Genomic DNA, 24376 nt, shown 5'->3' on the forward strand with positions numbered 1-24376 from the left:
AAGAATACCCTCGAATGTAAAATCTTATATACCTACTTCTTCCTTGTTTTCTTTTTCTATTTGACCATCTGAAACTTTTTTTGATTTTAACTAAGATTAATAATTTATCTTTAAGTAAGATGTTGCTTTATACCATGAAACTTATTCTACAAATGGAATTAAATTTACAAAACGCAAAAGAGAATTAGTTTTCTATTTCCAATTAAATTTTTGTAGGATTAGGGGATTTAAATCCGAAATCGGACCAATGAAATTGATTACGAAAGAATGATTAAGCATGAAGAGAATTGACTGTTGTTTTTTTTTTGAAGGATTTGCTAGACTTTTTAAAATTCCTATTTTTCTTTATTTTGAGGAATGAGATTCTCGAACAAATAACTTACCATAATTTTCACATCCTCCTGATCGTAAGCTTTTCTTTACTTCTAAAACTTAAAATTAGTCTTTACCCATCCGATCTACCAGGTCTGATCGGTGAGAACCGTTCATAAACATTAGAATTAAAGAAAAGCTTACGAACAGGAGGGGTCAAAGTCACCCGTATTTACGTTATCTTAATCCAAATCTTTGAGTCGTAAAATCGATAATTTACGATTTATAACAAAAAAAAAAAAACATGAATATTAAAGTTTATAACAATTTATGATCAAAATAGTAAACAATATTAAGGACTATTTTTCGTTTTGATTTATAAATAAACTCGATATCCCTAAAGACTTTAGGAATTTTTCAATTGTCTGATTTATGTTATGAAAACTTTATTTATAATTCCTCTAGCTTCACCGCAAGTCTTTAAAGATGCATAGGGCATCAGGAAGTGGAGGAAACATCAGCATCTGCGCAATTCCTCAACAAATCGTTATGATTAATGCTATAAAATAAATCTAGGGTAGAGAGCTCACGTGAATTCCCCCAATAATTTAGGGGTTTTCTCAACAGTCACATCATACAACATCTCAATGTGCATCATTTTACGTGGTGTGATTAAAGAATTAGAAAGAAAGTGGTAGGATGGGGTTAGAGGAATTTTATCGTTTGCTGTTTACGTCTTCACTTTGCTGGTGGTGGATGGAATAGGAGGAGGATGGTTTTGGGTGGTGCATTGTGGGTCACATGGGGAGGTTTTGAGATAAGAGAAAGACACATTAAAATAGCACACAGTATAATTTTCATTGTTCAACACCGCTTCTGACGTACATAAGAGCATGGTCTTTTTTTCTTATTCGCTATTTTCAAGAAATGTATATAAGAGAGAAAAAGGAGGTGGATGGAGCTTGAAATTGGATCACACAAGCGGACGTACATAATGGAAGTGAATACTTATTACCGCTCTGATAGTAATACAGGATCGCATCGAAACTCGGTCGATTCCGGTCGAAAAAATATTCATTTCTCAGAGGATCAAAGTATCGTAACCTTCGCGCTGGATCCCCCAGCAGAGTATCCGGAAATTGGTTTAATGTCCGAAGCTGAGTCTCAAATCTTAAGCCACTCACCTGGGAAATGAAAAAGAAACGAATTGATTAAAATTTAATAGAAACATTTAATAATAAAAAAAATGTATTTCAGCTCTAGGGTTCAGTGGGGTAATTTTGAACGGAATCTAATTTTAAGATTATTTCCCTCTTTCAGATAGAGTAAGAGAAGAAGACCACGAAGAGATGCTCTTGCTTTTCTTCTTTTTCATGGTCTTCTCATTCTCTTCGTTAGTCGGAAATAGGATAAAGTGGTACAAGTTGGACCATGATACAAGGAGTGCCCACAGAACTGGGGTAAGTGTAAATAGCCGATACAGCGACAACTGAGCGATAACCATTTTTTTACACTTCGTGTCTCGGCTATGACCAATTTTTTTTGGTAATTATTGAGGAATTACCCTTTTTCATTTCGAAAACTTCTGGCACTCCGAACATTTTTATTCGCAACAATTGTATGAATGACCGTTTATTTTTAAATCATTAAATCGCCAAATTGAAGATCTAAGTATAGTGCCCGCTTTCTAATCCGGATCGGCGTAATCCGGACGAGTTATCGACGATTACATTTAAAATAATTTTGAGGTCATGTATGCATATGTGTTCAGCAATGAAAATGAATTACCTTGTGATGTTTTCATTTAATAAATGAAGTATAATAGTATAGGATTCTCTAATTATGTCTTTTTAAGCTACTTTAAAACTGTAATTTTAATTCTACAAAAAAAACTTGTATTATATTTTCGAGACGTTGAACAAATTCAAAAAATCCATCCAGGAGCCGAATTTTACAATATCAAATATGAGAATAAGATTTTCAAATGTGAGAATCCTATCCTCAAACTCACACTACTCACATTGATTTGAGAACCTTTTGTTCGAAAAATCGCATGCAACTTGCACAATGAGGTGCTCAGAGCAAAAGTGGACCGTTTTAATAGGGAATGGCATACAATGGAGACCACTCTTGCTCTAAGCGTCTCCAATGTGAGTTGAGTTTCAACTCAATGTGAATAAAATTGTGTGAGTTTGAGCAAAAAAGTTTGAGTTTGGTAATTGAGTAAACTCAACATTTTCATCTTTCACATTTACTAAAAACAAATATGTTCAAAAACATCTAAAATGATACTATTTATTATTTTTTATGAATATTGCAATATGATTGAGCATCTTATTGTGCGATTTGCATGCGATTTTTCGAACAACGTTCTCAATCAATGTAAGTAGTGTGAGTTTGAGAATAGGATTCTCACATTTGAAAATCTCATTCTCATATTTGATATTGTAAAATTCGGCTACAGATTACGAAGCGGACATCTGACATATTGTCTCCCAATCATCCGGATAACGAAGCGGGCACTGTACATAGAAAATTGTTCATTGATAGAAAATTCTTCCAGGAATGATAAAATATGCTGAGTTTGCTATAAATTAAATCTTGGTAATATCAAAATTGTTTATAATTTTCGTGATTCTAAAATTTACACTCTGATTAATTGTTATTATTTGATAACAAATAATAAACTTAATCATTAAACAAATATTTTATTTATTAATTTAATTATTTACATATTTATTCATAATTATCCTTAAATTAATATTTGCATTTTGTCAGGCAATAATTAAAAAATATTCTTTTTTCTGTTAATAAGCTTTAAAATATATTTGAAAATTTCGAAGGGTAATATCAAAAATCTACGGGAATCGAAAAATCCCGTAGACATTTTTTATTAAGTTGAGAAACTTTTTTTTAAAATAAATAATAAAATAAATAATGAATAAAAAAATAAAAAATGTAAATTAAATAAATAAATAAATAATAGTAATTTTTATTTTATAGGTATATTTTTAAATAATTTACAATATCTTTACTAATACTAATCAAATGATAATAAGTAAAAAAATAAAAATAAAAAAATTAAAGAAAAACGGGTCCCGGTCAAAATCCCGAAAGCCAAAATCCCGAACGCCAAAATCCCGAACGCCAAAATCACGAATGCCAAAAACCCGAATTCTTAAAAGTGTCATAGCTACTCTCACGATTGCACCCGCGCTTACTGGAAGCAAAGGGAAATCTTGGGAAATTATTCTAAACATTATCCTCCATATAATTTCATCCGTTTTAGGATTTTGAACATTCAAAATTTTGGCTGCCACCGGCTTTGATGCTCGGAAATTGAGAAGTAAAACCTTTTATATAAGGTTATGTGCCCTTGTTCGACCAATTCCTCGACTCGCCCAGTAGAATTATTTATTTAATTTATTTATATTTGCACTAATATTTGGCGTATGATCTAACATTAATAGGTCAATTATTATATCGGAGCCCATGAGCCCATAAGCTTTAAGTAAGCTTTAAAATGCTAGATAGTTTCATTACTGTCAAAGAACTTTCAGTAAATTAGCAAAGGTTTTACTATTATTTTTAGAAAGTTAAAAAAATGTAGAAAAAATCAAGAATCTGAGGTAATAAACATTACCGATTATTAAACAACACATAATTGATTAAAAAATTAGTTCAGTTTATGCAACAACAGTTTAAAAAATTAAATGGCTAAAATTAAATTTTTCATTCTAATTATATATTTGATAAAAAATTTTTCTATTTTAATTAAAAGTTATTATAACATCTAAACTTTTTACGTAAAACACAAGCCAAATACATCATACATAATATCCTGTATTCACTTTTAAAAATTGGAATAATCTCAGTTTAATTTTAAACTTCTAAAAGGTTCTATTTTGCTTTTGGTATTGAAACATTATATAGGTAAATTTTGTGCTTTTGTATATAATTTCCCAATTTAATGACAACAAATTTGTGAGTTAAGCAAATACCATTTATTTAATTCTTCATTATATTTGTCGAAAAGGCAGAAGACCGTAAATTTGATAAATCCTAGCTCCGGGAGCTGAAATGCAATTTTATACTACCAATAATTGTGAATAGCAAATTTGCAAATTTAATTGTAATTACATCTAAAGCCTCTCAAATTCTGATTTAGATCTCGGTTTTATTGGAAATGTTTCTAATTCCAACAGTGATATTGTACTTGAGTGTAATGTAAGTTCAGTACATTGATATTGAATTTTAGAATTTTTTAGGGTTTAGTTCTGGGATTATTTTGAGGAAGAAATGCATTTTTTCGTTTATTCATTGTTTTTATTATACGTCTAAATTCAAGAATTAAAAAGTTTATTAAAGAAGTAGTAAGATTGTTATTATGGTTAGATGTTTCGGGTCTCGGTATAGGGGAAGGTTTTCAGACTTCGCACACACTCTGGCTTCGGACACTTCATATTTTTCCCATGATCCTTTAATAAATCTGACCATATCTATGGCAATATTTTTAATAATAGCTTATCTTAAGTCATATATTTTCTGAAAATATTAGGTTAGATTCATTAACTCTTTCGCGTCCCACTTTTATTCAGCAGATGAATTCATGTAAAATTGAGTTTTTCCTAATGCTTTATGATCAAATATAATAGTTCAGAGAGGAAAAAAATTTTCCATTGCGTGAAAACTCGGAAAAACCCCGGGTCCTATATGACCCTGTTGTCCTCAAGGGAAGTGTAGATACCATTTATAAAATCTATATCACGGGCTTTTTAAGAGTTTTTTTGCTTAAAGTTATTAATTTGGCCAAAACCATGGCAAACTGGATTGTTTTGATGAACACTGTACTCCTGGTGTTCGAGGAATCTTCCTGGTAATCCCTTGAACTGTCACTGTCACAATATTTTGAGTGGTATTTGGCAAAAATAAACTTATCCACATATTTATTCACACACAATACAATTGCACAATATGAGACGCTTGCAGAATACTCTAAAATATTGCAAAATATGTTATAATTCATCAGATATAAGATGAAATGTCCAGGAGCAAGATGTCCCACCTGCATTTCACAAAGAAAAACAATGTCCCAACTACATTTCTCTATAGGTTTGGGACGAAAACACTGTTACCCTTGGGGACCACAGGGTCATATATGACCCGGAAAATTCTACACTCTTTTCTGGAAAATTGAGAGTAGTTTATTATATCAAAATATGCAATATACAATCTTTGGATATTCTATTTTGTGTTTCTAAAGAACTTTTTGCTGAAAAAACTAAATTAATATAAAAAAATTGAAAAAGAAAAGTCATTTCACAAAGTTCGAAATTAGTGATTTTTGATCTCAAATATTTTCTTTTCCTGAATATCTGGAGTCTTGAGAAAATTAGCCAAGAATCTTACATCCTTCTATTATGATGTCGTGCACAAACCGATAGATTTCAATTAATGTAAATAGTAAAAAAAAATTGTTTTTTCCCCGGGTCATATATGACCCTAATGACGCGAAAGAGTTAAAGGTATATAGGAAAAATATGAATTGTTCTAAGTTCGAAGCAAAAGTGTGTGCGAAGCCTGAAAATCCTATCTTAAAAGCGTTTAAATTTTCAAATTATAAATAAAAAATAAGAAAAAAAAATATCAGTGTAGACTGGGGCAAAAAGTCACAAAACGTATATTTTAACGAGATTTTTTAACGGGCGCTACCCAAGCGCCCCAAAAATTTTTAATTAACGCAGTTTTATAGGAAATTTACCGCAATACAACCGTGTGAAAATCATTTTCCTCTACTTTGTAAGGAAATGCATTTATCGAACGTAATTTTCTGATCATTCTCAAAAACATTGGGGTAAATAGTAGCAGGCATGGGATAAAAATACCTAGATGACATATTTCCATTGGAAATTTATTCCCCTATACCTTTGTAGAACAGCGTTTTCTCCATCTGAACGAGAAAAGCGCTTTTCAGGTTATTTTAAAAAGCCTGTTTTTGGCAAGAAAATCCTATTCAACTATTCTGAAAAAGCGAAAATGGCGAACTCGGCGAAATGAGTTTAACTAAATCTGCCAAGGTGTTGCCGAGCAAATAACACTTAAGTGCAGTATAAAAACAAAACAGAAACAATTATGGAATGAAGTCTTTTGTGATCTTTTTCAACTGAATATCTTAGATTTAGTAAAACTAGGCAGAAATTTGACGGATGATCTTACGGAAACACCACTGTCGCGGCGAAATATGACAATGAATGATGTTTCTTTTCGTCGTGAGACATCACAAATTGCTTCGGTTTTTGTTACATTTTGCCCCATGTCTCTTATTACTTTTTACCCCAAGTGGTCATTTTTAATAAAGGGATTTCTGGAGAAAATAATCTTTAGAAAATGCTAAAACGGGTAGTGGCTTCATTTTCAGAGTATACGAATCATTTAAGAAATATTTACCAGTGTATAAATTTTAGAAAATAAATAAGGAAAAATCGATATCTGTTATAAGCAAAATATTTCAAAACAGGGCTAAAATATTTTTTTTTATTTTCTAAATACCTTATTCGAATTTTATGAAACTTACTATATTAAAGAAGGTCAATGGAGGCTATCTATGGAAAAAATTAAATGGAAATTTTTATCTTCGAAGATATTGAATATTGAACTTTTCGATTTGTGACTTTTTGCTGCCCCACTCTTCCGTATTCATATTTCTAAGAAAAACAATAATTTCATACAAATTCTGGATATTCCCAAAATGCGTTGGTCGTTAGCGTTTATGAACACCCTCAGCAGCAAAATGATAGATAAGCTGCTTCACTGGCCGTTTTTACAAAATTGCTAGTTAAATATTTTACTTTTTGTAGAGTTAGAGCAGAATCACATTGACAGTAAAATGCTCACCGTCACCGTCAAAGCATCACCGTATTTCGTTAATTTACGCATTTTCATTGCAATTCTTACGAAAATTCTCAATTACCGTATTACCTTATCTCATAATCGGTGGCACTAGGTGAAAATAATATAAGAAACTTAAAGAAATAAAACGAAAATTCGATAAACGGCGAGCAAAAAAACTATGTATGATTAACTTTTCTTACAGTTTTCTTTGCTCACTGTTTGTCGAATTTTCGTTTTATTTTTTCAATTTTCTTAATATTATTTTCACTTAGTTAGTGCCACCGAGTAACCGTCAGGTTAATACCGTATCGTAGGTCCAAATAAAATGAATATTTAAAAATTATTATCTACTTTTTACCATTTAACTCTCATAGAAATGCACTATATTAACTGAGATTTAATTTATAAAATCAATTTTCAGTAAGACACCATATTAAATTCGTGACGATCTGAGGTACAAAGTGCAGGTTTGCAATTACGTATATTTCTTACTACTTTATTGTAAATATTTAAAAATGAAATGCACAGCTTTAGTTAAATGGATAATTAATAAACTAATTAGCAGAACCAAAAATACCAAAAAATGTTTTGGGTCTTATATTTTCAATTAAATATGGAGCATGTCTTTTAACATTCCGATACGTGGTGCTCTTCCCTTATTTTATTTACAAACTTATAAAGATCTAATAAATTATCATATTGGTAAAATCGTACACGTAGAGGAAAGTGCGGTACCTTGGAATGTGGGGCACCTTTGAAATTGGGATTTTTCACCAAATTTTATATAAAATTGAGCTTTATCATGATATAATTTAGCTGCACAAACAGATTGAGGAGCTAAATTACGTTATGATATGGCTCAGTCTCATTTAAATATAGGAAAGAATCCCAATTTCAAAGCTGCCCCACTTTACCCTATTAAGTTTTTTCTTTTATTTATTAATTTTGTTGTTTAATTATTCTTCATTTATTTCAATTTTTAGATATTTTGGCAGTGAATGATTCACTTCCCCGTTCAATTTTTTGATAAATTGTACAATAACTGACTTAACCAAGGATCACACCGAGGTCCTTTGCATCAAATAGCCAGTACTACTTTCATTTAAATATTTAGACCCCACAAATATTTAAAAAAACAAGTTTCTTATATAAATACCGATGTCACTATTAATGATTTATTTACGTAAATTCTAACTATTAATTTTTTATTTGCAAAATGTCTATTATATTTATTTAAATTATAACACGCGCAATTTTGTTTATTTAAAATGTTTTAATTGGCAATATGCGAGGAGAACAGTCCAATTGTTCCTAATGTTTATTAGCCAGATTTGCAATTAATTACATTGATCCAATTTAGAGTAACAATTTCAAGAGTATTGAATCGAAGCCAATAAATTGATGCCAAAAATTTTTCTTAAACATATAATTTTGCTGACCAATTGGCTTTTAGGTATTAAATGATTAAAACGAAGTAAATGAATGATTGGGTTTAGGAGAAAATAATATTAACATTTATTGCTATAATATTTCTGGTTCTGGATTAGAGTGAACTAATCAAAGTTGAATGCATTGAAAATGCAGATTTATTTCACTGAAACTTTGTAAATATAAATTTCAAATAGATGTAAATAGAGCAATTTATCTTGTTGCTTTAAATGAATTCATTGGAAAACTCACATTTATTACAACTCTTTCGCAGAAGTCGTGATCGTGCGGTATTGGTTCAAAATGGGCATGAGCTCCCCCAAACCCATGTCCAGCCCCCCCTTCTTCATCCTGACTGCTCAATTTGGGTAGAGACCTGCAAGAATAAATAGAAAAAAATGCATTTTAGATGGTGATATCCAGGTGAGACATTTTTCACAGCAAACATTCCTATCAAAAGACCCAATAATCTTCCCATTCTCAAGAAGAAAATTCCTTCCTGATCGTTTTCCACCCAATCGCGAATGCTGTTGAATGCAATTGACATTTTTATTTCCTTTCTTCTTCTTTTTTTCCCATGAAGATGCTTTTCTCATAGAATTTGCAATATCTACATGGAGGCTTTTCCACATGGAATAGTGTCGTCCTCAAGCCCCTCGCACCTTCCAATGGGGAAAAGCTCTGACGCCGAAGAAATCCTTGGCGCTGAGCCAAACAATTATGAGTGTAATATTGAGGAGAGAGAGAGTATTTTAGCATAATCACAAGAAGAGGTGGAAGAGGACAATAAAAGTGGAAGGAAGAAGGCTCAAGAATGCTAGAAAAGATGGATAGCAATTAATTTATGCACACCACAAGAAGGTGTTCAATTGATTGCCTCCTTCCGTTAGTTTCCACCCCATCAGCAACTTGTTCAGCAAACATGAGGGTTGCCAATTTTTCCACGAGAAGTGTCAACAGATTTTAGAAACATTCTTGATTAGCATCTTGATAAATTTCTTTGAGTAAAAATTCATGTAGGTGAATTATTTTGTGCAATAAAATTGTGATAAGGATTATTATTTTACTAAAAATGTAGCTGCTGGTTAGTCTAAAACCTTGACTCTTTAAGAAGAGGTTTATAATGTTGTTTGTGAAGAGTTTATCAAAAGGATGTTCTCAATATGACGCGTAGAAAAGTTCTGTTAAATCAAAGAATAAAAGAAAATAGTTAAAAATTAGTCAAAAGAAATTGTCTTGTAGCAGGAATGCTACAGGTTCCACACCAGAACATGCTGGAGCACCCTTCATCGTTAGCCTCCCGGATTTGAGCCCCATTGCTCATTACAAGACAGTCACGAATCTGGTATCCTCCTGGCTTCACTGGTGAAGACCGACTGAGGAGCCGATTCGATTCGGAATAACTCGTCGAGGACCCACAACCCCATCTAGCGGAACTATAGCGGTATCGTAACTTGAAATTAGGCGCCGTTATAGCACCCCTCAAAATTACCACCGCAGCTGAACAGCTGAATTGAGTCGCATTTCCCATTCCAAGACAGCCACAAATCTGGTGTCTTCCTCGCTTCACTGGCGAAAACCGACTCAGGAGCCAATTCGACTGTACCTTCGGAATAACTCGTCGAGGACCCACAACCCCATAAAGCGGAACTATAGAGATATCGTAGCTTGAGGTTAGCCGCCGTTATAGCACTCCTCAGAGTTACCATTCCGGCTGAACAGTGATTGGACCGTTGGCTTAGAAGAGTCTTCGTCAGGACGGACTTTCTCCCTCCAACTCCTCTAGACTCAACAGTCCTACTACAATCTATTATATGCGATAAGAAAAGAATTTGAAAATTATCGAAAAAACAGATAGTTAGAGAAATGTTGGCATAGTTCGCACACAGTGAATCTTTAAACGATGAGAATCTTCTCTTTGTTTGCCAAGAGCTAGTTCATCATTTCTTAACCAGGGGGAACTTATACGGTGCATAATCATCATCATTTTCAAAAATAATAATAATAATAATGTAGGCACAACAGTCCATGAAGGAACCAGGCCTTCCCGCAAGGAGATTTCTAGACATGCATTATTATTTTTTCTTGTATGGGATGAAGTTGTCAGTCCCATGCCCGTGGAATCAAGTACAGTGAAGCTCACTGGATGCAATCCGAGCACCTTAACGCCAGAAAAATTCCTGGTGACCTAAAGGGGATTCGAACTCGGGACACAAGAGAGACACTTCTACAGTTGTTAAAGAAAGTTAAAAAAAAATACCATGTGTTTTCTAAATTTAAAAGGAAAAAGTCAAAATGTGTGAAATACACTCTTAGAAAAATTTAGACCTAACTATCTCATATACAGTTATGAAAACCATAAAATATAGTAAGCATAGACCTATCCATATATTTAGCTAAGGTAACTAAATGAAATAGTTGACAAATATTAGTTACAGTATCTTTTTGATTTAGTTATCATAACTAAATTAAATTAGTAACTGGTACTACTACTAAGTAAATGTGGTTGATACCTATTTTATTGACTGTAATAACTACATTATATTAGTTGTGGTTACTATATACCTCGAAAAAGATTTAACACATAAGTAAAAAGAACACTCTTTACTATTGAAAAAGTTGTCAGAATTTTATGAAAATATAGGCCCATTTATTTGCATTAGTTGTGAGAACTAAAAGGAATTAGTTACCAATATTAGTTTCATTTAATTATTAATTTAGTAGTTTCATTTAATTAGCACAAGCAAATATAATTGTATGAAAGCATTATGAAATAATTTCCGCAACTTATCCACGTAAATATTGCCTTATGCTCTCACTACTAATAAATTTATTATGTATGAGTAAAATGTTTTAAGACTATAAGAACTATTTTAAATAGATTTGATAATAATCACCCGATCAACTAATTTTCATTAGTAATGATGTTTAAAATTTTCTAAGAGTGTAGTAAAGATTTTCTCTAATTGGCTAAGTGCTCTATTTTCGTTTGAACCTCAATTTCGAGGTTAAAAAACAATCTGAGAGAACAGTTGCACATAGACGAAAATGCAGCTAATTACATTCTCTATCCAATCCATAAAACAGATTGTTAGGGACAGTCCTAGTTTTCGAGATATTTTTGATTAAAGTTGCTAAAAAGTTCGATTTTTCGATGTTTTCTGACATATATGGCATATATGACTACAGCGCCTCTGATGTCAGTTGTACGAACTCCATATGTCCAAAGGATTATTGAGCATGTAAAGGAGAACAAATGTCACCAGGTTAAGAAGTAAATCAATTCAGCAAAATTGGAGATATAGGCACCCAAGTATAAAAAAACGGCAAAACGGGTTTGCCTAGATTCCAGGAGCAAAAACAAAATTAAATCAAAATGACAAGTATTTTCGTAAATCATTTCACCACAGCAATAGAAAAAATAGCTTGAGAACCCAGGGACAAAGAAAAAGTTTAAAATTGTTGCACAGTGGAAGCTCTGTGTAACTGTACAACCCATCTCTACAAAATGTAAATTAATACATATAAATTTAAATATTTGATTCCATTCCTTTGTACTTCATCTTATGAATATTTCTAAGTCTAAATATTTGAACAAGACGTTGAGACTGCATTTAATTAATATTAACTTAAGGCATGGGAAGTTATGAATTCTAGCAATTAAAACACTGATATTTTAAAACGTTTTGTTAGTTATTTATTTCTTGTTTTATCTAAACCTCTTACAAAGGTCTTAGGTCTTGTATTCTAGTTTGAATTAAATCAGATATTGGAATGTATAACAGAACCGGTAGTGCACCTATTTACCTTTGAATTTTGCCTTATATTTCTGTTCTGAAAGTATTTTAGTTAGAAAGACAAATTAGAATGCATGGACCCGTTAAAACGAGGGTATTTCGAAATAATCCATATTGTCTTACGAATCTATAAGTTTCGACAAATCTCCTTTATTGGTTCAGACTTTAAAAAAAACCTCAAAGGCTCTGATATAATCTTTCTCATTAAACTTCCTGATATAATTTGTTGTAATATTTTAAAATTGCAAGCTTAAAACACACCGGTGATTACGGTAAGAGCTCATAATTTAGGACAGTTTCTAAATTTGGACACTTTGAGGGTAAAATTGGACACTAAAAATAAATTGATTAAAATTATGGATTTTTATTCCAATATTTGATGAATAATGAATTCTATCTAAATATTTGTTCCGTTTAGAAGATTTTAAGAGGAAATACGTTAAATTTTTAATATGATTTGAGTTAAAATTGCTTTGTTGAAAATTCAGTGTGAGCAATTGCTTATGAGAAATATGACAGAACTTCGTGTTTACTTTAGTTTATTTAGCTGTGGTGAAGTATTACTAATTTCTCCGCGATATTTTTGAGTGATACTATTAAATATTCATTGAATATCGTGTTATTCACGTGAATGGTGTTTTGTACATTTGACCTGAAGTGAAATTTGGCTTGTGAATTAGATTTTTCGTGTGAAAAATAGGCAATTTTCTCAGAGATTCACCAGTGAAGTGATACTCTTTATTTTAGACAGGTGTTTTTTTCTCGAAATTTCGTGAAGTTTTAGCTTTTGTGATAACTTTTGTGATACAGTGGCTAGAGAAACAAAGGAGCATCATTTTTCCGAACGAGATGTAGTGATAAAAGCCTTAACCCTTTAAGGACGATCGGAACACCGGTGTCCCATAAAGAAAATAATTTTTCCTGATTATCTAAAGTTATTATTTTTCTATGTTTGTACGTAAATGCAAAATATAAGATTGGAGGAATCTAGAATATTTTTTGCAAGTCTCCAGCTATTTGCTATATAGTAAATTTTTAACCTGAAAAATTACGAATTTTTGAATTCTCATAATGAAAATTAATTTTAATTATTTTTTCTACTTCCAATTTTTTTTTAAGCAAAACCCTTTTGGAAAAAGAATCTACAATACTCAAACATAATATTTTTCATTGGATTGAAAATTATCAGTCATTGGTATTGTCAGAAAAATTGGTTAAATTTTTCGGCTATTTTTGTCCCTAGTTCCTATCGTTCGTAGAAGCACAAAATACACCAAATCAGACTCTTCGACTTTTCCCTTACTTAAACAGGAAGAGGACTTGGTGAGATAGGTTCTTGAGATGAAGAACAATGGGTATCCTATTGAGGCGGATTAGCTGTCCAAATATACAGCCAAGTTATCCAAATTTACAACCAAGGTGTCCAAAATTTGAGTCAAATTCACCTCTACAGATCAATTCATTTTTGAACGTATTAAAACTAATTTTAATAAAAGAGTAACACAAAAAGTCAATAAGTATTGAAAATATCGCACTTCAAACTTAGAACATTGATTGTTATAAGCACCCTGTCCAAAATTATGAGCCCTTACCCTACAGGGTTGCGCATCGGTAGTATTGAAAAATCTTCTTCAGTGATTGTATCTGAGATAAAATCTATCTGGTGTAAATTCCCCTGTGAGTGTCTCGGCTAAAATATAAAGTTATTAATTTTCTATTTTATTTAGAAGTACAGTAAAATTATTCTATTAAATATTTCTTTAAAAGAAATTTTAATGATAGAAAATAATTTTATGATAATATTGTCACTCATTTCGAAAATTCAAATTGAATTTCGAATATTTAAAATCAATTTTCGTATAATTTATGAGAATTTGCGGATAATTACACTAATAATAATAATAGATTTATAATTAATTCGTTGCTTTAATTTGCTTTACAAGAAATTAAGCACTGGAACTATTGGTACCAAAGGCAATTTGAAATTTAAAGAGAAAATTATTTCAGACAATTAGGATTTAACAAGAGGCGAAATGTCTCTGCCCAGATTGCTTCTAACTCTTCAGTAAGGGGCAGATGATGAAATTAAATGCATTTAAAAGCTAGTACAAGTACATCTGATCTATTTATTTTGTTGAATGGCAATTAATCTCTGTCTGAGGTTAATAAAGTTCAAAGCAGAGTCAGACATAACGACTATTTGATGATTTCCAATAAATCAATATCTCTGCCCAAGCATCTTTAAAGAATTCGCCCAAACAAATAAAAGAAAATAAACCGAAGATTTCCCCTCAAATCCATCCATCAACGTTCTAAAATTCCCATGTCATTCCCCTCTAATTTTCCAAGTGAAACATTTCACATAGCTTTAATTTTCACGAAAGAAAAGTACTTAATTGCATTGAAACATCATTTGGAGTGGTTGGGGAGCTCTAGGGTACGAAAAAAAGTCGTTACACAGCATAAAACCGCTCCATATACATAGAGAATGTCCCATTCCTCCTCCACACTGCAGTTGCTATTCACAACGCAGCTCCACATTGATCCGAATGAATTCCCCCTAAACCCCGCACTTCATGTATATTCTTGGGGGTGAAGAGTCCCTCGGTACTTCCGGGATACACGCCAGAGAGCTCTTCGGGGCAACATTCAGGAACGCTCTATGGTATATAAGGCAGCTTGTGGATCAATGAATTGCTACTTCTCTGCAGTTTCATTGATGGTCTCTCTTTCCCTTGAATTTAGGCCAAGCTATGACGTCATCGTGCCCTATTTTCGGTACGATGACGTACATAGAGCGTATATATTCAGCTATATATGTCTCTCCTAGATATAACCGAGGCATCTCTCCATACTCTGCAGCTCGCGCACAAAATAGAGTTTACTGCCTCTTCTGGTTCTTTGGATCGTTTGCTGGCACTTACAGGGGGAGGCATTTGAATAGGCAGGAGAAAGGTGTGCATGGGGTATCAGCTTAAGCTATATTGGGAGAAAATTATGTTTATTGCCTGTGCTATAAAACATCAACACGGGAATAACTCTTCGACCGAAAAACCGCCCAACCACTTGAGCCATATCTCCCAAGCCACGAAGAGAAAAGCCTATGGAAAATTGTTTAATCAACCGCGAGGTGCTTGCAAATCAATTTCCAATGGCATGTCAGAAGAATCCCATCGAAAGGGCTGCGAAATTAATTTACAGACTATAATTGGGCTCGGAAATAGATACGACCATCCTCTTGATCCTCTCAACAAACAAATGATATGCTTTTTTCTTCTCAAAACACACGAAATGCAATTAAATTCGTGCAAATATTTTCTTCTGGCATTTTTTTGGCGACATTTGCCATTAACTACATTTAGCAGGGTGGCTTTAGCATCACGTGCTAGGGTAGTTTCCGCGGTGGACCAATTTCTACCAGACGCCTCCACTGCACAATTATATATAGTCTGCAGAACGTGCAGCACTAAAGATATACCGCAAGCAATAAGTTGCAAACGGATTGTTAAAGTTCAATTGCAGTGGTATTTCATTCACTAAATCCTTGCTGTAACCTACAAAAGGAGAAACATTTTCCACAATATGTCTTCTACGTCTTCTATCTCATAGCTAAGACAATTCTTCTTACAAAGTATACCGTACGGAACTGAATCCTTCATCATTGCTCGTTTTGCAGACAGCCTAATCCCTAAAACATCCCCAATTTTAGGTTATGTCAAACTTTACCTACAAGACAGTAACTTCAACTAGAAATAAAGCATCTCAGCTGAAAAGGCTTTGTTAAAATAGACGTGAAATGTAATTTAATACAAATTCAATATGGAATTGACTGGTTTTAAACAGCCTAAAAAATCTTAATGCATCTCAATTTGAGGTTATGTCTACTAAATAAGGTAACCTATAAAAAGAAGAATTCTTAAACATTTTAAATTTAAAACAGAAATTTCTCTAAAATGGTAAGTAGAAGTGAAATTTAGTCAATATATAAATGAAATGGACATAATAAAATGTAAATGAGATATTCTTGGCAAATCGAGGATAAAAAAGTTACGAAACAATTTGATATTTTCGGTTTTATTTCAAAAAAATTTAAGGTATTTTTTTTTAGTTTCTGATATTCACATTATAAGAATATTACCTTTTTAAGACAAAACATAGTGTTTTTATAAGTATTCAGGATTAAATTTATATTTTAGTTATTTATTATATTCTTGAAAATCTCGAATTTGAGGTTATGTGTTTTTCTTTTCCTAGGATTTAAAAGATAATCAAGCAAGATTGATTGATTTTCAAACGTAAAAATAATTTAAAATTAATATAAAATATAATATAAATGAGCAAAAGGAGGAAAAACTCATGAGTTTGGGGAACTTTTTTTTGAGGTTATAATAGATATAACCTCATTCATCAAAAACACAACATATTGATAAAAATCATTTCAACGTAGTTCATGGACTTTAACCCTTTAACGACGAGACACTTTTTACGGACTGAAAATCAACAATAAAAATTAAACTGAGAAACATAATCAATGATAAGTCTTACATCTAACATTGTAAAGTCCAACGGAGTCTGATTCGGTGTATTTTGTGCTTCTATGAAAGATGGGGACAAAAATAGCCCAAAAATTTAAGTATTTTTTTCTGACAATACCAATGAATAATATTTTTCGTTTTATTGAAAAGTATTACGTACGAGCATTGTAGTTTTTATTGCCACAAGAGTTTTGCTAAAAAAATTGGAAGTATAAAAAATAAATAAAATCAATTATGAATTTGAGAATTTTAAAATTTGCCATTTTTGAACTTAAATATTTACTACATAGCAAATAGCTAGAGACTTGCAAAAAATATCCTAGATTCCTTCAACCTTCTACTTTACAATTATGTACAGCCATAAGAAAAAATAACTTTAGGTAGCCAGGAAAAATTATTTTCTTTATGGGACACCGGTGTGCCAATCGTCCTTAAAGGGTTAACAGTCTAAAGAAAATTTTCTTATGAAAATTTTTAACAATTTTTGAGCAAGATAAAGGAGTCATTGACCATTGTTTCTTTTAAGCCAAAGGGTAGATAACTATGGTGCTCATGGTTCATTTGAGAGCCGATCTGTCAATTCCTTATCAAAATAGCGACCATCTTCCGATGTTAAGCTCCAGGTCGGCATTATTTTGCCGATCTGGATGTCTGAGAGCCTCTTATTCACCCCTTGTTTTAAGCTTTCATTAGCAAGTAGATTATAATATTGAATGCCCAAAGTTTGACTAAAACATTATCAGTTGCAGAGGATAGTATTTTCAATAATCTTAAGACACATTTAATAGGTAATTGTTCTCAGTCATTTGATAACTTTACAAGAAATCAGCAGAATATTTAAATTACTAAGATACTTAGATTAAGATAATACAAGAGATCATTTGCAGTATGTTTTTAGTATATCGTCTCGATTTTTTAATGTCATCTAAACAAAAAAAGACACACTCTTCGTTCTGTAAAAAGTCGTACATTTTTCATAAAAATGTACTAGCAAACGTACGACTTAAACTAATAATAAAAAAACTAATAAAATGAAGTTTCATTTGAAAGTGAATTATCGATAAAGTTTAGTAAAATATTCTTCAGTTTTAGGTAAGAAAACTATTTAAATATATACTTTTTTATTTTTCATATTTTTGTGTTTTAGTACTATTGCATGCTCTAATTGGCCAAAGCAAATAACTAAAGTTTGAAAACATTCCAAACAAAATTAATAAAGCTCCAGCCAATTGGAACTAAAATATTTTATGGGATTAAATATGTATTTGTGAATATTGCTTTTATCAGAAAACAAAAAAAATATATTTCTGGTGAATTGTCCAATTTTGATAATAGTGAAATGAAAGGTGTTTTAAAGTTATAAGACTCTTGGTAGAAGACGAATATATTGCTTTGAAACTTGTTTTTATTTAAATTAAAGTTATTTTAAATAGTATTTATAATTCTAAATACCTTTGGACAGGTTTTAGCGCTAAGTCATTCGACAAAATTGTTATTACTGTCATAAAGACAATTAGAAGAGGAGACCGGTAAGGTGTGCCTAATATCCGCTTTCTTGTCCCACGGTGCCCTAGATCGGGGATGTTAGGGACAGAATATCAGATTAAACATTTTTCCTTCTCCGAGGTCGCCTATTTATTTCCTGAACCCTAAGTCAAGGTATAGGTATAAACTCAAGGTATAAGTAAGGGTATAGGGTAGGAGATGCAACATTGAAAATGCAATTTTTCGCATATTTCTAAAGGAAGCTGTATATCAACGTAATGTAATTTAGACAGACAAAACACTTGTACATCTAAATTAATTTCTAACTAGGTCCAGCTTCCTTTAGAAATATGCGGAAAATAATGTTTTCAATGTAACCTCAATAGTTACACCTTACCTTACTATAAGCTATAGAAAATACTGTAAAAGTTCCTTGGTTCTTTAAAATAATGCCTTAAAACTAAAACACGACAAAGTTGCTCAAATATCACTCAAGGATCGCATCACGAAACTCGAGAAACCAAAAACACTTGTCAGAAAAAATGAGAATGTATTACCCCTTGGTATAAGTGGACTTTGTTGAAATTCTCGAAATTGCTCAAATTATTATATATTTCTTTGGAAAGGGGGTCCGTGGTGCAACTGGTAAGAGCGTTCGACTCTTGGGCGGTGTTACCCCCGGCTCGACTGTCACAGTGCAAATGATGAGTTCGGTGCAAATGATTGAAGCGTTTCAAAGGACATTTTTCACGAAACACTTTAAACTCTGTAATAAATGTGTAAACTGAACAGTAGTGTACGAAATGGCAGAAATAGTCCAGTAGATCAAAATAAATATAAAGAAAATATTTCTTTCAAAAGATAGAACTATCCTAGCGAGAAATGAACTATTAATAAGTTAATAAACATTGATATTGCTTGTAAGAAAGGGTTTCTAAAAATGCAAAATAGCTTAGAAATCCACTTGCGGAAAGGCCTAGTTCCTGTTTGAAATGTTCTGTCAGCATTATTATTATTATTAATACAATATATTACTAAAATTTCCATTTTTTCCCTTAATTCTGTAATAAAGCAAGATGAAAGACTTACATTAAATATTCACCGCCAAAATTAAACATTTCTTTCTCTAAGTTAAATTGTAAGGATGCTTCGTTCCTTAGGTTTGGACGATCTTGATATACGTTTTTACCGTTTTTACTGACCAAACCCTCAATTCTGAGATAAATCCAATCTTTAAGCCTCAATTATTTAAATTAATCTTTAAAAGTTGATTCGTACTCTCCGATAAAGATCTTCAATTTTAAAATATAAAATTTCATTAGGAGACCTTTCAAACGTATAAAAAATTTGATCCAAAATTGCAACGATACCATAATAACTTGTAATTTTGGCTCAAAATTTTCTATACCTAGATCTAGATCTTTATCGGAGAGATAGAATCAGCCTTAAAAGATTAATTTAAATATTTGAGGCTTAAAGATTTATCTCAGAATTGAGGGTTTTGCATCACGTAAAAACGTATATCAAGATCGTTCAAACCTAATTAAAATTTCCATTCAGAACCTTCAGAACAACAATCATTAAAATTAATTTTCTGCCCATTTTTGTCTAGGTTTAGCTTCAGTAAAACTAATATTTTATCAAGGTAAAGGATAGATAAAGCTGCCATACCTTCCCCTATACTGCAATAAAAGGCCAACAACCTTGTTTGTTGAAAATTTGTCAAGAGGATCTTCTTCTAAACTTTTCTTAAGATAAAGTTTCCTTGGTTATTCAAGTCCTTCTGGTAATGGAATAATTCACAGAATCATGAGTAGATTTATGGTCTATTCCTGACGTATAGCCTTGATTGAAAATATTCAGCTTTTACTGTCTATGGCGACACTAATTCGCTCAACATCTCACCAAATTGCCACTCAATATCGCATTGGCAATTGATTTCATTAGATTTCCCCACAAAATTGTCAGTATTTCCGTCAATTTGGTGTCATTGGGGAGGCATCTCTTTTATGCTGGAAAAACTTTTCCCACATTCAACGATAATCCATTTTGCTGACGAATGATATGATTGTGCGCGAAAATATCAATGACCGTGCATTTATCACCACATCAGAGAACAAGAAAAAAAAGTTAGATAGACGAAGAGACTAATGATATTTGCTCAATATTCAATTTCAATGGAAAATTTTCCAGGGGGATGAACTTAATGCTATTGTGAAGATGAAAGCATCAAGTGTCTCATCAGTCAATTGACAAGAAATGGCTCAGAAAGAGAGCGATCTCCAGAAGAAAAGACCGTACTAAACTATCATTTTAACGACAAGTGAATTGGTGTAATCGTAAAAATTAAACTTTTCCTTCTTCACAAATTTAATTGTAATTCCAAATGGAATTAATTGAGACATTGTCAATAGATTTTTTCGTAGGATGGGACGATGGGTCTTTGCTTAAGAGTCAAGGAGGATTTTGAGGTGGGCCGTCGATCCTTGGGTGGAATGGTTAGCAATTTAATGAAGTTCTCTACTGTAAATATAATTCAAAATGCTATAAATAGCAAATAAAATGTTTTATTGGTATAAACTTTAGCTGATAAATTCAATAAAAGACACACTTGCCAGTTGATCAAATGATGTGTATACACAATAAACTTTTCTATGAGCTTCGTGCGAAAAGATTTATCTTGAGAGAGAGGACTGAATGTTATTTTTTTTCGTGAAAGAAGATTTTAGGATCGATATTATTCTAAATACCCACTCTCTGGTCCATTTCAGCAAAGAAGAAAAGAAGAAATCGCCCCTCAGCAAATCAAAACCACTTGGCTGTAATTCTGTGAGATTTTTTTTTGGTTCTTCTTCTCAATAAAAAAAAAATAACGAAAAATTTTATTTTTAGTTCAACGTGCAGAATTAATAGACATTGATTTTCTCCGCAAAATTCTTCATAAGCTTTGTGCATGGTGGCTATTTCTGGCCTCAATTAATGCCATGAAGAGATTTTCCCGAAAAGTTTTCATTACAAAATTTTGCAAGTGTGAGAAAATTTCATTGGAATCACTGACTCCTCATTTTTTTTCCTTCTCCCAGTGTTTGGTACCATCGCGATTTGGGTCAGAGACGTGAAACAGAGAGTGAAGTCAAGACGCAAAATGAAGTATGTTTATCATGTGAATCAATTACATTTTGCTTATACTTTTTGCCCCACCTACCCCACAACAATTTGATAAATTGTCCGAGACTGAGTACAGAATAACATTGTCGAGTTGTCGAAGGACAAAAAAATGTAATTAAAACTCAGCTGAAACTGCAAATGAAGTGCATTTCAATTTGGCTGGGGAAATTTATATTAATTAAATGTTTTGTTGTTAATGGTATTTTTGGGAATTCCTTATAGAAAACATGTTAACATGGGACTTTTCCTACGTTTTCTGTATTTTAGTTAATTTTCGATGTTTTTCTATGTTTCCTTAAATATTGATTTTGATAGAATTTTATCAAAATTTGGTGTATTACCTATCGAAAAGCCAAAATCCATGTCTTATAATGTTTTATGTAATGGAAGTCTAAATTTTTAATGCTTTTCTATATTTATGATGCAAAAATTGATCTCAGGTCCACTGGAAATAGCAGAAGCATTTGGCTTCTGTGAGTAAGCATAGAAGTTTAAAAAAAAATGACAAAATATTTCATATCAGAAGCTCTACAACTTTCAAGCCAGATTAAACAATTTTTAAAATTTTCAATTTTTTGCTATGGTATATAAAACAGATATTGAAAATTTTATTAAACCTAAAATTCTTACTATATAATTACCAATAAATTAAAAATTTTAATCTGTTGCATAATATTTTATGCAGTAGAACAAAAATTCTACGTTTTTATGTCTTCCATATCCAAGTAACAAAAATCTATGTTATTTGTATTTATTCGTGAATATTCATAGAAATTTTGAATATTCAAAGAATTAATTTTATTTCAGAAGCTCTGTAACAATTGAGTCAAATTAGAAGAATTTAAAAAATGTCGAGGCTTTTTCTATGCTTTTTTTATTGATCTTGATCCAGTGATCCAGTAAAGACAGGAGAACCTTTTATAGTTAAAAATATTCATAGAAATTTCGTGAATTAAAAAAAAAAGAAGCACAGCAATTTTTAAGTCAGAATAGATAGTTTTCAATATTTTCAATATTTTTTCGATGACAATTTTTAATACTGATCTTGACTGAATTAAGTTTACAATTGATATTTTTCATTATAGATTTTTTATTGTAATTTATTTAGTAGATAAACGAATTTCTGTTTTTTTTTTAAATATCTTCTGTGTTCATAAAACAAAATCGACGTTATTGGTTCACTAATGGCAATAGAAGCATTTGGCTTCTTAAAGAATAATCATGGAAATTTTAAATATTTGAAAAATTACTTTTATTTTAGAAGTTCTACAACTTTTAAGTCAGATTAGATAATGTTCAACTTTTCGATGTTTTTTTCTTTCATATTTTTTAACACATATTTTGTCCAAATTACGTCCATAACGTACACCTCTTATTATCAAAAAAATTAAGTATTTCTTCTGTGGTATTATCTATTCAGTAAAAATGCTTGTTTTGAAAGTTTTTCTAATAAAAGTCTATGTTATTCGTCTACTAGATTTAGGAGATTCCATTTGACTTCAGAATGTGTAGTAAATTTAAATATTTTATATATGCTAAACGCTCTGCAACTTTTAAGACAGATTGGATAATTTTCAACATTTTCGATGTTTTTTTCTATGATATATTTTAACACTGAACTGAAAAAAATGCATGCGCTATTTTTACTATTTATAATTGATAAATTTAAGTCTGAGTCTGTTCGGGCTCTTAGGTTTAGCCATATGGCTTAACTGTTCTAATTTATTATCGAGCACGATTTTTTGCGGAAAAATTTAACATTAAGATTAAATTAATTAAATTAATTTAATCAAATTTAATTTAATTTAATTTTGCAAATAAAAAATAAAAAATAGAAAAAATAGAAATAAATAATATTTATAAATGCCTTTAAAATCTCTATGAAACTTTTGTTTTACGTATTAAGTCTTATACGGGATTCAGATTTAAGGCTTAGCCATATGGTCTATAATTGAAAAATTTAAATTATGATTGGATTATTAAAGATAAGTGACTTTAGGTTCTTAAAAAAAAACAATAATGCTCGATATTTAGGATTTTGAGACCTTCGGGAACTAGGCTAAACCCTTAGTCTGAAGACCGCTTAAGGCGGCTATTTTGCTTCTTGGATATGGACCCCTTGTATGCGGTTATGCACAAAATATGTAGGTTAAGTGTGCCAAATTTCGGCATAGTTGCATGCAAGCGCCAAAGTTTCAAGTTTGAAATGTAATATTATTTATACAAATTGATTTTTTTATTCCTTATTCTTAAGGAGTGTTGCTAGGAACCTTGTAGACAGTTTACCGTCTTTATTTGCTCTAAAATCATTCTTAATACATTTTAGAATCAATAAAAATGTAGACATAGCTTTTGTGGACTATTTCGGCCAGCTTCATTCTTATAGATCCTTGGCCTTCGGGAATTCTTCCAATATTTTTTTCACGTCATCTCATTTGTCGAAAATACATTTCTTGTTATTTTTTGCATTGTATATTCTCTAGAGTATGTAAAAACTAAAAGTGCATGGAAATTTGAGGAACACAAAGGGTGGCCGGAATTGCAAGCTGGCCGGAGTTTAGTACACTTACCCTAAAGTTTTCACAAATATTTTGTGAAAAAAAGAAAAGAATTTGAACCTATTCCATCTGAAGTAAACTCGTGCTTAGAATAGTACCACTGCAATATCAAATGAGCGATATGAACTATGGCAAATTTTAATTGGTGCTGAAGACTTTAGCATTTTATTTTCACTGTAGATCCAAATCATGTAATCTCTCG

The 24376-nt window shown here is 31.5% G+C and overlaps 2 protein-coding genes across 14 annotated transcripts in view; one reads left to right on the plus strand and one right to left on the minus strand.

The window, feature by feature from the left end:
* The window catches only part of LOC129807789 (potassium voltage-gated channel protein Shaker), a 345833-nt gene that overhangs the window by 43550 nt on the left and 277907 nt on the right, over window positions 1–24376 (minus strand). For 9 of the 13 annotated variants that reach the window (XM_055857282.1, XM_055857283.1, XM_055857276.1 and 6 more), the window contains 2 exons: window positions 8884–9007; window positions 1328–1496 (listed from right to left, as the gene is read on the minus strand). In XM_055857282.1, the coding sequence (XP_055713257.1) occupies window positions 1328–1496; window positions 8884–9007 (293 nt within the window). Of the gene's footprint in view, window positions 1–1324; window positions 1497–8883; window positions 9008–24376 lie in introns of all 13 variants that reach the window. The other 4 variants (XM_055857275.1, XM_055857271.1, XM_055857272.1 and 1 more) reach the window with 1 other exon arrangement.
* Window positions 1–24376, plus strand: part of LOC129807792 (uncharacterized) — an 802905-nt gene that overhangs the window by 12043 nt on the left and 766486 nt on the right. The gene's annotated exons all lie outside the window — the stretch shown is intronic.

The sequence above is a fragment of the Phlebotomus papatasi genome, chromosome 3 (assembly GCF_024763615.1).
Source record: "Phlebotomus papatasi isolate M1 chromosome 3, Ppap_2.1, whole genome shotgun sequence".
Classification (NCBI taxonomy): domain Eukaryota; kingdom Metazoa; phylum Arthropoda; class Insecta; order Diptera; family Psychodidae; genus Phlebotomus; species Phlebotomus papatasi.